At 31.9% G+C, this 17,927-nt stretch overlaps 1 protein-coding gene across 11 annotated transcripts in view; it reads left to right on the top strand.

The window, feature by feature from the left end:
- LOC105256692 (retinoic acid receptor RXR) overlaps positions 1-17,597 on the top strand; it is a 110,254-nt gene extending 92,657 nt beyond the window's left edge. For 8 of the 11 annotated variants that reach the window (XM_011266830.2, XM_011266831.2, XM_011266834.2 and 5 more), the window contains 3 exons: positions 13,705-14,011; positions 16,069-16,394; positions 16,634-17,596. In XM_011266830.2, coding sequence (XP_011265132.1) covers positions 13,705-14,011; positions 16,069-16,394; positions 16,634-16,910 — 910 coding nt within the window. In that variant the 3' untranslated portion in view covers positions 16,911-17,596. Of the gene's footprint in view, positions 1-13,704; positions 14,012-16,068; positions 16,395-16,633 lie in introns of all 11 variants that reach the window. The other 3 variants (XM_011266843.2, XM_011266841.3, XM_011266842.3) reach the window with 2 other exon arrangements.
- The last annotated feature ends 330 nt before the right edge of the window (positions 17,598-17,927 follow it).

Below are 17,927 nucleotides of genomic sequence, written 5' to 3'. Positions count from 1 at the left end.
CGGCACTACTGCACGTAAGAGAAAAAAATATACTTTGGATTTAATGTTAATACTAGTTCTTTATACATTTTATGGCAAATATTGAATACGAGTTAAGTTAAGAGTGGCTCGCCGCCTAGCGCCAAGCAAAGAAATTAATGTAACAAGAAATTTTATAGATCCAACCAGAAAATACTAACCAAATCCTTATAGTAAAATCTATTAAACGTTCTAGTTATAAAAAAATCGAGTCTTATTATGATAACTAGAAATTCTTGTTTGATTTAATCAAAATGCCTTCAATCATATACTTGTTGGTACAATCAAACGATTTTTCTCAGTGTATAAATCGATTCTTTGCAATACTACACGTAAAAAGTTATGAGGATAGGATAACCAAAAGTTGAATAATTTACGAGTATTTTATAATTTAACTTAAACTGACCTTCACATGGCTTTAGCATCTATACCTGAGGTCAAACTAATATTCGTATCTTTTTTTTTCCAAACCCTGTAAATTTTGTCCGAAACATTTTTTATCTATCGGTTTTATTTCAGTTTTAGAGATATTCGGACTGTTTAACACGCGATGAACATTCTATATATGAAAAGCATATGATGATCACTTATTTTGAGAAGTTGCATCTGAAAATTCTGTAATCTTATCTGAAATGTTGGACAAAAATTCTTCAAAGACCAGGAAATCTTCAAGGAATTTTCTCTACTTGAGTATAGACGAGAGACACTCTATATTAATTGTTGCACGCTTGTCATTTTGTTCGTTAGTATTATACGTAGTCATGCAGTGCAACATCATCGTAGTCGTACAGTCTTCAGGCGTGCTTGCGAATTTCATTACATACGATAGGTCTTGTTAGCATTTTTCCTCCGGCGGTTTTACGAAACAACTCAAATACGAAAGTTAGATTCTCAAAGTAACTTACCCAATTAAAACTTGCGCCAACTTTCTAATTCAGCCGGGAGTTACCGCGGCGTAACGATGAAAGTAACGGCGAAGAGAAGGATCCCCGTGGACCCTCCCTATCGAAACATCTATATTCCAAGTTCAGTCCATGTATTTCGGTCTCTTAACATCCTTGCCCGATAAAAGCGCGCTTGAGCCACTCGGCAACGACTCGAGATTGGCGCAAAAAATGGCGTCGTTGCCAGTTTACGAATTTATTTTCCCTCGGGATTGAGAGGAAACCCCTCTTAAATACAGGATCAAATAATTTTCTTAAACACGACTCACGCAAATAAAGATTGCGTATGGTTCGAGTAGAATGGAATTCAATACGAGCCACATGTGAAAAATGTTTGTCTTAATTCTAAAAACCTAACCTAACCTAATTCTAACTTTTTATTTTCACTCTCCCTTTTTTTATATTCCTTTCATCTATTTATTTTTCTGACAGGCATTATATTAATATAATACGTTACGATTTTCTCGTTTTATCATTATAATATCTACGTGTTATTCAGAAAAAACATGGGAAACCTGGCATTCTCAGGAATTTCTTTTATATCTGAAAAAATGAGTAATATTTTACGGAATTTTATCGGGAAGTCTCTTACAAAATTCTCTCTTTGATAATTTTGCTTTTATATTATAAGCAATTCGTAGTTCCCAGTGTGAATTGTATGTTTAAAATATACATTTATGTTTTTATTTGCGTATTCAATGTCTTGACAAAATATTGAACATGCATTACATATTTTTATTGCAAATTTTAGTGATAAAAAAAAGGAAAATATTATGCAAATTTATCTATAAAAACTGTTTTTTTTCTGGTACATTTGCAAATCTACTACTTAAAATTTAAGTGACTCTGTGTTCTTTCTTCGTATGAATGAAAAAAACATCAGAAAACGCATGCAATAAAAAATCTTACTTTAAGAAATTGCAGCGAAAAATCTCTAAGATGTTTTCTGGAATTTTGAATAAAAATATCTCGAAAGATCGGACAATTTTTGGAAAAAAACATCAGAAAACGCATGCAGTGAAAAATCTTTCTTTAAGAAATTGCAGCGAAAAATCTCTAAAATGTTTTCTAGAATTTTGAATAAAAATATCTCGAAAGATCGAACAATTTTTGAAAAAAAAAACAGAAAGCGCATGCAATGAAAAATCTTACTTTAAGAAATTGCAGCGAAAAATCTCTAAGATGTTTTCTGCAATTTTGAATAAAAATATCTCGAAAGATCGGACAATTTTTGAAAAAAAACATCAGAAAACGCATGCAGTGAAAAATCTTTCTTTAAGAAATTGCAGCGAAAAATCTTTAAGATGTTTTCTAGAATTTTGAATAAAAATATCTCGAAAGATCGAACAATTTTTGAAAAAAAAAACATCAGAAAACGCATGCAATGAAAAATCTTACTTTAAGAAATTGCAGCGAAAAATCTCTAAGATGTTTTCTGCAATTTTGAATAAAAATATCTCGAAAGATCGGACAATTTTTGAAAAAAAAGAAAACATCAGAAAACGCATGCAATGAAAAATCTTACTTTAAGAAATTGCAGCGAAAAATCTCTAAGATGTTTTCTAGAATTTTGAATAAAAATATCTCGAAACATCGGACAATTTTTTTTTATTAAGATTCGAGCGGACACGAGTTTATTCTCTGCTAAAAGCGATTCCAAACCTTCGGTAAACTAGTACGGAATCGTGCCAATTTTCCGATCGTGATCGAGTGAAACCCGGCGTTACGTAAAACACATTCGATATCGGCGAATTTTGTTCCAATTTCCGCGAATCGTCGTGCGACCTCGAGCCATTTTCGCTACTGGAACGCCGCTGTGAATGTTTCTCGCTGTTGGTCTACGGGTCGCGGGGAATCCCGATGTGCACATTCAATGTGGCGGCCGGTCGACCCCCTCTCGCGTACGCCCCCCCCACTCTCCCCCCCGTCCCACTGTCGCGATGGCGCGCTGCATCGGAGCTGCAGGCCGATCCGTCGCGATGCTCGCGTTGCATCAGAGGCCTCATCAACCTTGGACTTGCTGCTGCTGCTGCTGGCTCACGAGGTTAGAACGACTACCCACCCGTAGTTCCTACGAGCGGAGGGGGCTTTCTCCCCTTCTCCCCCTCCCCCTCTTCTCATTGTATATAGGCACTTTGCTCCAGTGGCGACTAATTAACCCTTTAACCCAGTGTTGTTCATTCTTCTTTGACCGATGGAATGCCTTTGAGATCGGCAAAAATAATTATTGTTCGTTTTCCCTCCCTCCCTCTTTCTCCCTCTTCTACAAAAATATTATATATTAATTGATTTAAAATTAAATTAAACGCTTATTTCTGCAATCAACATTTTTATTTAGCAACAAAGGTTGTTTACTATTTATTCTAATATTATTTTCTTGAAGATGTAGTAAATACAAATAAAAAAAGTATGATAATAAATTTATATGTGAATCATAGGTTTTATAAAATATAGAATTTTAAATATCGGAGAAATATACAAACATCTTTATTTCTTTTAAAAACGGAGAAAAATTAGGGATATCTTTAGGAAAGTCTCTTGAGTCTCAGGGAATTTTTCAAAACATTTTCTCTTTAATAATTTTGCTTTTATATTATAAACAGTCGATAATCCAATTGAATTATATTTAAAATATATATATATCTATCTCTATTTATATATTCAATGTTTTAACAAACTATTGAACATGCAATTTTTTTATTGTAATTTTTAGTGAAAAATAAAAATGTTATACAAATGAAAATTATTTATCTTATAAAAGCTATTCATTTTTTTTCAAGACATTTATAAATGTAAATATGAAATTTAAATGGTTTTGTTTTTTTTTCGTATAAATGAAAAAAAAATATTAGAGAATGATTAGAAAGAAAAATATATTTTAGAAAATTGTACTAAAAAATTCATTTCTTAAAATATTCTCTTCCTGAAATTTTGAATAGAAATACCTGGAAGATCAGAAAATTTATATATAATTTTATTTTTACATAATTTTATTTTCATTGAGTAGAAAGTGAGAGATTAATGTTTGCATCGGATTCATGTTGTTCGACTTTGATGCGACAAGTTAGAAGCGTAAAAACACAGCCAACTCGTAAATAGATAGCGCAGGTAGTATACAGGATGACCCCGAACGTTCCAGCCAAACTTTGAGATCTTACAGGAAATTTAATTACTAATTTAATTACTAATTAAAATTTTATTAACTTTTAGATCTTATAGGAAATTGAATTTTGAACAAAAAATTTCCTATAAACATGGGTCGAAAAATGTTTCCTTAAGAAATTATCGAAAACCTCTGATGAAGGAAGAGCAAAAAGTGAAAACAAACTGAAATAAAAAGAAAATGAAACTAAATAAATTTCTTGAAAAAGTCTTTATTTATTTTCTACTATTACGTGCTATTACTAAAATATTAGTTAAAAAAAAAATTATTTTATTTTCATAAAAGAAAAAGATTTTTATTTTTTATTTTTATCGTTTTTTTTCAAGAAATTTATTTAGTTTCATTTTCTTTTTATTTCATTTTCTTTTCACCTTTTGCTCTTCCTTCATCAGAGTTTTTTGAACGATAACTTCTTAGGCAAGCATTTTTCGATCCATGTTTATAGGAAATTTTTTGTTCAGGATTAAATTTCCTATAAGATTTCAAAGTCTGGTTGGAACGTTCGGGGTCACCCTGTATATATCTTTGCGGAAACTTAATTAATCTCATTAAAAATACACGGGCAATTTGTAACCATCTCCCGACACGTGTAATTAGCCAAGGAACGATGCCACCTGACAAAAACTGATCGCGTCTCCAACATTCGGACATGTTAACATGTCCTGCGTGCATAATGCATAACTGTCACGCGATGCCCTCGCCCGTAAATCGCAGTAATAAACACGCACAATGTCAGGACGGCTCGGAGTAAACGCACGCTTAAAAAAGAGAGAATGCGTTCGTTCTTATTTTCGCGTTCCTTTTCTCGCTACGACGTACAGCCGTGTCCATTTCTCACAGATTAAATGCTCCGCGACTCCGTTCGACGCGCATACTTGCGCATAATACGAGAACACAATATATGCCGAGAGTTCCCCCTTCCCTTTCCTTCCCTCGTTGGAGTCATTTTATTTCTACTTCATGGTAATTCGCCGTCGAAGCGGCTTGAGCGACCTTTGTCCTCGTTTGAATTAATTTCGATATCAACGATATCGAATGATCCTATGAAATGATACAAATGGTTCTTCGAAATCAATGATACCAACGATATCAAATGAATCTATGAATGGGAATATGAAAAGTCAGCTCAATTGTTTATTTAAATTAACTTTCATAATTTTTTTAAAGTTCCTTCTAGTTTTTTTAACAATATGAAAAGTTGGGGATTTTTAGGAATTTTTGAAGAATATTAGAAATTGATTTTTCTGGCATTTTACACATGTTTTTAAAGTTTAAACAGTACATCAGTATTTTTAAATTTTAGATATTTAACTTTTTTCAATACGATATATATAATGTGACATAAAACGACAGTGTGACATATTCTTCACGTAATTGTCTGAAATGAAAAATATCTAGTTTTATTTCGTAGGATATTTTTAGGATATTGATTCTAAGATTATAGAATAAAAAATTTACAAATTATTACTTAATATTTTTTTTTATCCTTAAGAAATGAAAAAATGTGAATGAAATTGAAATATATAAGAAATATATGAAATATATATATTTAAAATGATACTATTTTGTTATTTTTCAATTTTTTCTAATGAAATTTGATTCAGTATCCCAAAAATATCCTATGGAATAAATCATAAAACTAAGTTGAATTTTTTTTTAATTTCACTCAATTACACGAAGAGCAACATGTTACATTTTCGAATGCATTTTCAAATTCGCGCAGAGGCTCGTAAAAAAGCTAAATGTAAAAAAATAAATCAATATCTAGAAATCGAAAAAAATATTTAGGGCTTTTTTTTAAAGAATATTAAAAATTGATCTTACATTATGTCTAATATTTAATAATCTCGATGTATTGTTTAAACATGAATAAAAACACGTAAAACACCAAGGGATCAATTTCTATCATATTCCTCAAAGAAAAAAGTTCTTAAAAAAATCATCAATTTTTTATTACTAGAACAAGTTGAATTAATGATTAAAAATGAACAAGTTGAATTAATGATTCTAATTACAATTGGAAAACGTGCGTTGCGTTAAAAATATTACGATGGGATGCATTATTTCTTTATTTTCTACAGTAAACAAAACACCTCCGCCTTATAGCTATATTTTTTCCAACGGAATTTCTCGCGTTTGAGTGAAAAACTGTGAAACATACATAGCACCGTGCAGCTACTGCGCCAACATTATTCGTGCATGTGGCGTTGAAGGTCTTTTAAGATAAAGAGAGAGAGAGAACTAGTACAGTCGAGTGGCTCTACACGTGTCTTGTGTCATGAATATTTGTCTTTCGCATAAACTCCGCGAGATCAAACGGCTGCCACGGTGGTCCAGAAATTGCATCACGTGCGCTGCGCCGCCCACGTCTAGAGATACGCGATGCAATTCCCGAGCTAGAGCTCGACTATTAGAGCTATTGAATCATTCAATAGTAGTATCTCCTGTCATTTTGTTGCCAATGTTGGAAAAACGCTAAACATAGCATAAGAATTCATCATTATTGTATGTTTAATGCATGGAAATTCCTCTTCTCTCGCCGCATTTACATGGCGATTAAGGACATGGTGTTGTAACCTTCGTTCATCATAGTCGAGTCGTAAATTAGCAAACATTGTGGAAAAGTAAAGCCCGTTCTATTAGATAGATTAGATGATGACGCGAAAGGACGAGAGGGAAATTATGATGGCATCTTGATGGATATATAATTTGCGTTTAAGTTTTCGAAATAAGGAAGGTCGTGTTCTCCTTCAACACCTCACATTTCCAGGGTTACGATATTCAGAGTTTTTAAATCTTGTAGAAGTATATTCCCTGAAAATTCCCAAGTATTTTTCCCTAATTCAAGTATTTTTGTTAGAAATTCCATGTAGTCAAAATATTTTAAAGATTTTTGATGTAATATTCTGAAATAAATTTTTCATTATATGCGTTTTTTTAACTTATACGAAGGAAAAACATAGAACCGCTCAAGTTACAAGTGCTAAAGAAAGAAAGAAAGAGAAAGAGAGAGAGAGAGAGAGAGAGAGAGAGAGAGAGATTTGCAAATATATTGGAAAAGAAACTGGATATTAAAATAAATATTTTAATAAATATTTTTGTTATTTTATCACTAAAAATTGCAATAAAAAGAATATGTACTGTGTATTTAACATTTTGTTATATAAGACGTTAAATATAAACAGAAACGGCTCTATATTATAAATTTCGTAAGATAAATATTTGTAAAACATTTTCATTTTATCGCAAAAAAATTTCAATAAAAAGAATAAACAGGATGTCTGAAAAGTTTTCGCGATCCCGAAGAGTGAAGGTAGATTGGCTCAAATTAAGAAGGAAAGTCCTCTATTGTTTTGCGATGTTTGCAATAATTAACAAAAAATTAATTAAAGAAGATCGGCCAATCTGCCGATCTGTGAGTAGAAGCGTACGGCGACGAGAGTCGTCCCATTGTAACTTTATACTAGGCGCGCGGCGAAACGGTGAGTGAGGAAGGAGTGGTAAGTGAAACCCGAACTCACCACTGCTTCCCCACTCACCGCTCACTCGCGCTTCTATTCACGCAGATTGGCCGATCTTCTTTAATTAATTTTTCGTTAATTATTGCGAATATCGCAAAATAATATAGGACTTTCCTTCTTAATTTGAGCCAATCTACCTTCACACTTTAGGACTGCGAAAAGTTTTTAGACATCCTGTATACTGTGTATTCAACATTTTATTAGACGTTCAATATAAACAGAGATATGTTTATAATATATTTTAAGCATATAGTTCACAACTTGGATTATTTATGAATTGCTACCAATATAAATGCATTACCAGAGAGAATTTTGGAAAAAATTCCCCGAATCCCAAATAAAATCCCAAGATATTGCCCTGATTTCTTCAGGTACAAAAAAAAACTTTGAAAATTCAAGATCTTCCATATTTTTCCAGAAAGTAAACATCGGAACATTTTGACATTAAACGTACTTTTAACATTTCGCGTACCTTACTTGGAACATATTACGCGTACTTTATTAACGCGACGCGTGACGCGATCGACGGCATAATTCAGGATTGCACAATAACAACACGGTCGTCTCGTAAATTCCGGCCATCGTCTCGATAGGCGTGCGTTGTCTTCCCAGGAGGAAACGGGGGTATTTTGATGTTTCGCAAAATCCACGAGATTAGCGCGTCGTATCGTTTGTCTTAATGTCAGACTCGCCTGTTCTGGATTCTCGAAATAGGGAGAAATTCTCCGCCAGCGAGCCAGACAATGAATACGTCGCTTGATTTATCCCCAAGTCATCGCGAATACGCTTTACGAGCGCGATTCTCGTCGGTCTCGTCACGACGTGCAAATAATGCTCACGGTCGAGATAGCGGCTTTCAGCGCATTGACTGCCGCGCGAATTAATTTTGCAAAAGATTCATCAAAGACGCCACGTGTGATGTATGCAACGCACTGTCGCGATAGATAAACGCGACATTATTCTTCGAAAACACGATGAGCTGATTGAAGTTGGGCAATGTATGACAAAAATAATCCGAAAATTTAATTTTATCTAATTTCAGAATTGCATGAGGCATCAAGACTAGTCTTGATCTCAAAATTCGAAACAAGATCGAAATAAAATTTATTATCACTATCACTTCGACATGTCTTAACTTCAACTCAAGGTACTGTAATTCCCTGTACGGATGCTTAGAACGAATCTTATTGGTGAATCATTTTGCTTCTTAGATTCATTCGTAGCCAATGAGAGGACGTATAGACGAAATAATATTTTTTTTCCGCTGTTTATTAAGAATGTTTTGTATGTACAATCCCAGCAAAAAGTAGCTGAAAATCAATATTGACGAATATATCCACTTTTGGTGTATTTTGAGTATAAGAAATTCTGTGAAATATTACAATTTGATCTACAGTGCAGAGATGGATTTTTTAATATTTATTGCGTTTTTACTGAAATATTCCGAATATTGTTAATCGAAATGTTTAACTTTTGGCAGAGAATTTCGCCTTCTGACAGATACATGGCTAACTTCATTGAATTATATTTAATATCTTTTTCTAACCTAACCTAACCTTAGGTTAGGTTAGGTTAGGTTAGGTACTTGTATAATATTATTTAACCAAATATTTCCTCTGTATCTAAACTTTGTAAATTTTAAACAAATTCTGAATATTATTGTTTTTGTCATTTGAATCGACGTTATACGTTTCCCATAAGAACAGATGTTAATTCGATGCAAATTAAAATTCTTATAACTTGTGAACGCTTTAGTGAAGCGATTTAAAAATTGTACTAAAGATTCTAAACATATGTAAAGACATTTTGTATAATTTTCATTAAATTCTCAATATTTTGAAAATAGGTACAAAACATTCTTAATCAGTCATCAAGACAATATCACGATTGTGGATCTTATAATTATTAATATTCAAAAAAAAGCTAAAATATCTATACTTATAAATTAGATGAGAAAAATCACATGATATTATGTACAAATTTGAGACACACATTTTATCTAATAAATAAAAACTATTTGTTAATAAATTTAGAAACAAAATTACTTCAGCCAGCAAAATAAACACAAAATTTTATAACTATTTGGCTACATAAGACTCTTTGTGCATAACACATGTATGCAATTCTGTGGGTATATAAACCGCATTTGCATTCTCATATTACTATACACAACTGCCTTTTCGTAAACACACACATATATTATGTCTTGAGAAGTAAACAAATGATATAAATAATAATAATAATAATCTTATATATCTTATTAGATTATATTAAGTATTTTAAATAATATATTAATTAAAATATAACATTTATAATATTGTAAAAAATGTAAAATATTAAAAATAATTATTATTAAAAATTGTGGATAAAATCGAGACAAGATGAGGTTCTTGCTAAAAAGATTTATTCAAGACAAGGATGAAGATCAAAGTTTTCGAAAATGTTCAATACCAATGCAATATTCTGACGAATATTATCTCATCTCGAGTCTTGTGCAACCCTATTTAATTTGCATCATTGAAGTTAATCGTGAGCTCTGTAAATTTGTAACAAAGATCGTATATATCTGTTACATGTGCGGGCTTTATCCAGGTTCAGCGGATGACAGCGAAATTTAATGCCTCTGTTTAGCAGTGTTGGGTAGGATATAACGTTTTTAGAATATGTGGCGTCGTTTCGTTGTCAACCGCGAAGAAGTAGAGCTTCCCGCGAAATCGTTCGCGAATATGCCATCGCGAAAATACGTGCACGTTGCAGATATACGTGTATCTGCAGCGAAAATAAATTCTCCGCCGTGGAATTCGCCGTCGCTTTTGGCTCCAATGGGAGAGATTTCTGGAGGCGTTCCAAAAACTTTTAAAAACGACGACCCTGAGCGCGGGCCGTGACTCATGGAGCCGTTGATGATCGCGAAACTCTCGGCGACAACAACCGCGACTGAATGATGTTATTCGCGATTTCTGAAAATGTGACGTACAAGAGCGGCGTTTCTCTTCTTCGTTCACGTTGAAAATTACTACGTTACCGTCAGTGTTTGCTGTAGATAATTTCAAAATTATCTAGATAAAGATAAAGTTAAAAACCCGTAAATTTATCTTAGATGAGATAAAGATGATTTTGTTTTACTTAATCTATATGAAAGACGAGATGATTATTCGATAATCATGATAATCTAGATAATCTAGATAATTATCTAGATATTTTTGTTTATTTTATAAGACTATAAATATTTGTAAAAAATGTAACGCAGATTATAAATGGGATATTAAAATCATAAACACATATTCTTTCTTTTTTCCTAAAGAATATTTAAATAGTAACAAAAAGGTATATAAATGATATGATAAATATTTATTTATTAATTTATATTTATAATATATTTATAATATATTAATAATATAATAATCAATGTGTAACAATACATATATCATTTCTATAAAATATACATTAATGCATTGCACAAATTTAAATAAAACAAGTACAAGTAAGTAAATTTAAATAAATGAACAGAAACAGAAAAAGACTTGACGGCGTTCTTTTCTCATTTTAAGTTATGAAGTTTTAAGTTTCTCAAAAATTTTAGATATGTTAGATAGATTTTTAGAAGCTTGCCTGGAAAACTCTTTTGCATAATGAAAACGTCATCTTAGACAATTTTTAGATAAGATGACATATATTTTTATCTAAGATAAAGATACTTTGTATTTCTTCATCTAGTTAAAGATAAAGATGATCCATTTCTTTATCTAGATAATTATCTAGATATTTTTATCTAGATACCAGCAAACACTGGTTACCGTAAATAATTTATGCGTCGCACCATGACGTAATCTCGATACGCATACGCGGCGTCGCTACTATTTGGATCAATAATTCAATCGTCGACCGCTGTGTGCGATGAGAGAAAAAAATGTTTTCGAATTATTCGTCACAAAATTAAATATTACGTCAGCATGCACGTACATTGTGAGCCTCTGACAATGGACCGTGAATCTCTTATTTACGGGCGCGAATCTCTTATTGTTCGTGTGACAGCTGCTCGCAGTAAGAATTACACGTGAGGAGTCGTAAACCTGCGGTACTTTATCCGATTCTGCATCCCCGATGCAGATCTCGGGAGAGACTTATGGTGAGAACGTCGCGAGAGGTAAAATGCCAACAAATTGTTCGGCGGATTCGAGTGGTCGCGCTATTGCGAAATATGAGATGATCGAGATCGTGATTCACCTTTTTCCTGAGTGCCGAGTGAACAACGTAATAATTATCGTGCGCGATACGATTTAATCTCATTTCCTTCCCAGCTAGGAGCCAAACAATCTCCTTTATTTCAATATCTATCTACGTTTGAAAAATTTTTTGCACTTTTTTCAACCTACCTCTAAAGCGCAAAATTTAACTGCAGCCATCAAATCGCGTGATTTATTTTAGAATGAGAGCGCGAGCTATAACTCGCTCGTTATAAATAATACATATTGCTCTAAAATAAAATAATTGCAAAAATATAAAATATAAAAATATAAAATAAAATAATTGTAAAAATATAAAATAATTGCAAAAATATAAAATATAAAATAAAATAATTGCAAAAATATAAAATATAAAAATATAAAATAAAATAATTGTAAAAATATAAAATATAAAAATATAAAATAAAATAATTGCAAAAATATAAAATTGTGATGTAACAAAGTATAATAACTCTAGAATCAACTAAAAGTTGAAATATAGATCGAAATTCATAATCCAATTCTTATTTCAAGATCGTTTTGTATCTCAAGTAATGCCTTAAGATTATACTTAAGACGATCTTAAATATAAAAACTATGAATACTGGCCATAAATATACAATTTGCTCGATCAAATTTTTACACTTCTTTCAACTTAACTCTAATTAATTTAATTATATCTTTCCAATCCTGTAAAGCTTATTTTGGAATAAGCGCAGGATATAATTCGCTTATTATAAATAATATATATTGTCTTGAAATAGAATAATAGCAAATATATAAAGATGTAACAAGGTAGAATACCTCTGGAATCAACTAGTTATAAGTTGAGATATAGAATATAATTTGCCTGATAAATGATGTTATCTTTTGATTTCTAAAACAGAATAATTCCAAACAAGTTGCGAAAATAACATAAAGAGAATAATGATTCTATAAATATTTTTATCGCTGAATTAAAGTCGATCGTGATTCATCTTTCTCGCGAGTGAATAATAGAACAATTATTATGTAATGTAGCAAATCATTTTTTTTCAATCCCAATTGATATATGTACTCTCCATTTTATTCTTATAATCCAAAAACTTTTAAAGAATTAAATTCCAAAGCAAAAAATTTAACTCAGGATATTCTAGGAAAGGGATATTTCAGGATATTTCAGGATATTTCAGGAAAATCTTCCTGAAAAATATTGAAAATTCTCAGAGTTTTTTTTTATCTAAAAAGATCAGGGAATTCTAATGGAATTATACATATGTAAATGAAATTATAATGGAATGAATTTTCTCAGAATTCGAGGAAAAAATTTTTTTTTAATTTCTCTCTTTGATAATTTTGCTCTTATATTGTAATATTGTAATCCGTCGATAAAAATCAAATTATGAATTATGTGTGTTTTTAAAATATATATTATAAATATATATTTTATTGTAACTTTTAGCGATAAAAAAATGAAAATGTTATGCAAGCAAAAAATGTTTATATTACAAAAGTTATAAGTTTTTTCTCTGTTTTCTTTGTATATGTGAAAAGTATTAAAAAACACACAAAAAACTTTTATTTTAAAAAATTGCAGTAAAAGAATCTTGAAAATAGTTTCTCTTTATTTGGAATTTTAAACAAAAATATTTTGAAAATTGAGAAATTTTCGGAGAATTTTTTTACAAGATTTGTGAATGCACATCCTAATTAATTATTTATTCGCGGTTCTGGAATCTTGTTTAATGCAATTGAATTACATTTTGAAATAAAGTAATTGCATGAGAACGCAATATAATAGAGTTATAATGTTATGTCGTCGTCAAAACGTTTGAAATGAATTCGTCTTTCAGTTGCGAGGGTTGCAAGGGGTTCTTCAAGAGGACCGTGCGTAAGGATCTGTCGTATGCCTGTCGCGAGGAGAAATCCTGCATCATCGACAAGCGGCAGAGAAACCGCTGTCAATACTGCCGGTACCAGAAGTGCCTGGCGATGGGGATGAAGAGAGAGGCGGTGCAGGAGGAACGTCAACGCACCAAGGAGCGGGATCAGAGCGAGGTGGAAAGTACGAGCAATCTGCACGCGGACATGCCAATCGACCGCATCCTCGAAGCGGAGAAACGGGTCGAGTGTAAGATGGAGCATCTAGGAAATTATGAGGTGATTATTCACAGAGGAAACAAAGTGGAAGTTTAGAAACTATAATAATAATAAATTGTATATTTTCGCGTGCGTTTAGATGTATGTATTTTTATGTGTTAGCGTGTGTGTGTGTGTGTGTGTGTGTGTGTGATAGTGTGTGTCATAAAAGGACTGTGATTAATTGCATTGCGTCTATATTAATTTTGTATAGGATAAAAAATGATAATATTCAGGAAAAATGCCCCATTTCTCTCTCTCTCTCTCTCTCATTGCTAAGATATAATGAGCTTATTAATAAATGTTATTGAGGCTAGGTAGGTGACAGTACATAAAGAATTGTTGTGAATGCGATTTCACATTAAAAAAAAATTACAAAATCATAATTTTTAAAATTACAAAATTATAATTTTTAAAGGAAAAAAATTGTAAAATTTGTTGGTAAATAATTTTAATCATTTTTTATTCCATTAAAACGTAATTGTCATTATGTTTATGTTTATATTCTCACTGTATTTCTAAAGATATAACTTATAAAATATAACTAATAACAGCCTCTTAAAACAAATGTTTTTTTTCTATTTAATATATATAAGGAGATATATTTTCCTTTAAAATGCAAAAATATTTCACATTAAAAATCCACATAACATATGCCCTGGTTCTATTATAACATTTTTTTATTATGGATTTTTTATGACGGATTATGAACAAAATGAAAAGAAAAACTATAAGGATAGAGTGAAGAAGCATTGCTGAAAGCAATGGCAAAGGTCAAGACATTACAAATAATAGATATCAATTTCCTCTTATTTTTTTTAGGAAATACGAGATATTTTTTAAAGAAATATAAGAAGATGCACAGATTCTTGTAAAAATTCAATCAATCTTCCTATCGAGTTAACTTATGGATTTTTATGTTTCGTTGAATTTTAAAATTAAAAAGAAATTATTCTTATTGATCATAATTATCTAAAATCCGAAGTCCGAAGGAAAACGTTCTTTTTCAGTATTTTCAAAAAATTGATCTCATAATTTCTTCAATTAATATAAATATTAATAAATATTAATTGTAAATTTTAATTAATTAGTATCAATCTTTGTAAATTTCAAGTACCTATAAAATGTGTTCATCATAGGTGTATTTATATTAAATTAAAATGTGAGGCATATTACACCGGTTTACCCTAATTAAAATTAATATAATTAATTAATATATATAAACATATTGCTAGGTTTTATATATAAATTGCAAAATATTATAACGTATATAACGTAAAGTAATATTTTGCTAATGCTAATAATTATATCGAGATTTTTATAAAAATCGAAAAATAGCTTTATACTATTTCAATACTACTACTACTACTATTACCATTACTATTGCTACTACTACTACTACTACTACTACTCCTACTCCTACTACTATCACTACAACTAATAATTATATCGAGATTTTCATAAAAATCGAAGAATACCTTTATATTATTACAATACTACTATTACTATTATTATTATTACTATTACTATTATTATTATTACTACTACTACTATTACCATTACTATTGCTACTACTATTATTACTACTACTACTACTACTCCTACTCCTACTACTATTATTACTCCTACTCCTACTATTATCATTACTACTATTACTTACTACTACTATTACTACTACTACTACTACTACTACTACTACTACTACTACTACTACTACTACTACTACTACTACTACTACTACTACTACTACTACTACTACTACTACTACTACTACTACTACTACTACTACTACTACTACTACTACTACTACTACTACTACTATTACTACTACTACTACTAGTACTACTACTATTACCCCTACTACTACCATTACTACTTATTACTATTATTACTACTACTACTAGTACTACTACTATTACTCCTACTACTATCATTATTACTTATTACTACTACTAGTACTACTACTATTACTATTACTACTACTATTACTACTATTACTGATTTATCCTGAAACTGCAGTCAGCTTTTTCTTGACCAAACGCTCGTTCCACTAATCCGGCATCTTTTATAATGCGCAGAATGCAGTCTCGCACATTTGCAACGCCACCAACAAACAACTGTTCCAGCTGGTGACATGGGCGAAGCACATCCCGCACTTTACATCGTTGCCAGTGGCGGATCAGATACTTCTGCTCAAGGCTGGCTGGAACGAATTACTAATAGCCGCCTTCTCCTATCGTTCCATCGAAGTCAAGGACAGCATCGTTCTGGCAACGGGCACCACGGTGCATCGAAATTCGGCGCAACAGGCGGGCTTAATCACGATATTCGATCGCGTGCTCTCAGAACTAGTGTCGAAGATGCGCGAGATGAAAATGGACAGGACCGAATTAGGATGCCTTAGGTAAGTGGCAAGAGTAATCCTCAAAGAATCAAGAAGAATCTTCAATGGATCTTTAGAAATCTTAGTGATTCCTTTTATACGAATTTCTACGAAAATTGAATACTTATCAATATTCATTTTTTCTTCCTTGATTCTAAGACATTACGTGATCCTTGGCCATGATTTCTTCACCACAATGATAATTAATTGAATTATAATCAAATGCATCATCGCTAAAATTTTGTCGCTGTGTGTAACAGATCCATTATTCTCTTCAATCCCGATGTACGAGGTCTCAAGTCCATTCAGGAAGTTAGCATGCTGCGCGAGAAGATCTATGCCGCTCTGGAGGAATACACCCGCGTATCTTGCCCGGATGACCCCGGCAGGTTCGCCAAACTGCTGCTTCGCCTGCCATCCATCCGTTCGATCGGTCTCAAGTGCCTGGAGCACCTGTTCTTTTTCAAGCTCCTCGGCGAGGAGCGAGCAGTCGAAGATTTCCTCAAGGAGATGCTGGAATCACCATCGGATTCTTAGGAGCAGAAGGTGTGCCGCGTCTTGGGGCACACCGATCTGTGAAAGGAAAACCAAGAGGAAGAAGACGACGAAAGAGAGAATAGGAGTCCGCATTCAAGTCGAGTTTCTCATTCGAGATGCTAGACAATTTCTCTATTGTGACGTCTCTCCCGCGCCACAATATAGATTATCGCGCGTCGAGCGAGATGGAATTTACTTACTTCTCTTCACCGCTATCCCTGTCACCTCCTTTTCCTCTTCCTCCTCATCCTGTTATTTATGTTTTTGTTAAAGCTTAACGACTCTCATGTCCAGCGTAAGGAGGCGGTCTTTATTGATCGATTCATGGAAATATCATCGACATCATGCCCACGTGACACGCATTGACACGTCGATTTGACGATAGACAGTTACTGTAATATACTTTAGGCTTTTGAGAAGGTGTCAATTAGTTTACATTTAATTTATCTAACCGGTTAAATTTAATAACATATACCCATACGGCACAGAAATATTGCAGCAACATTGCAGAAATATTTCTTTGCAAAATTGCAACGTTGCTGCAATATTGCAGCAACGGTAAAATGTAGAAATGCGATATTGCAGCAATGTTACGGTGCAACGTATTTGTAATATTAAAACGCGTTTTGCTACAAATGCAGACACCGTTTTAAATTTAATAAATAAACTTTGAAAATATAAAAAAATGTTTGAGAAAGATAGGAAAAAAGCCTTTAAAAAAACATCTATTAGTGTTTTTATTAGATGTTTCTTAAATATTTATCTCAATAATATTACATACAATTATTTTATATACATTCGACACCAGAATATTTTAATACATGCAATAAATGAATTATTTCCTATTTACCCATTCAATTAAGAAAAATCTGCTTAATATTCTGAAACCCAATGAAGGACCAAATTATTTGTTTAATAATCTAGATCCCTCATTAGGATTCAGAATATTAAGTAAATCAGGTCAGTTTATCGCCAGAAATTAAACTGACACAAAACAAGAAATATAATTACTACATT

This window comes from Camponotus floridanus, unplaced genomic scaffold, assembly GCF_003227725.1.
Source record: "Camponotus floridanus strain SB8 unplaced genomic scaffold, Cflo_v7.5 scaffold34, whole genome shotgun sequence".
NCBI lineage: Eukaryota > Metazoa > Arthropoda > Insecta > Hymenoptera > Formicidae > Camponotus > Camponotus floridanus.
The sequence above is the reverse complement of the archived record's forward strand: the minus strand, read 5'-3'. Positions and strand labels throughout refer to the sequence as shown.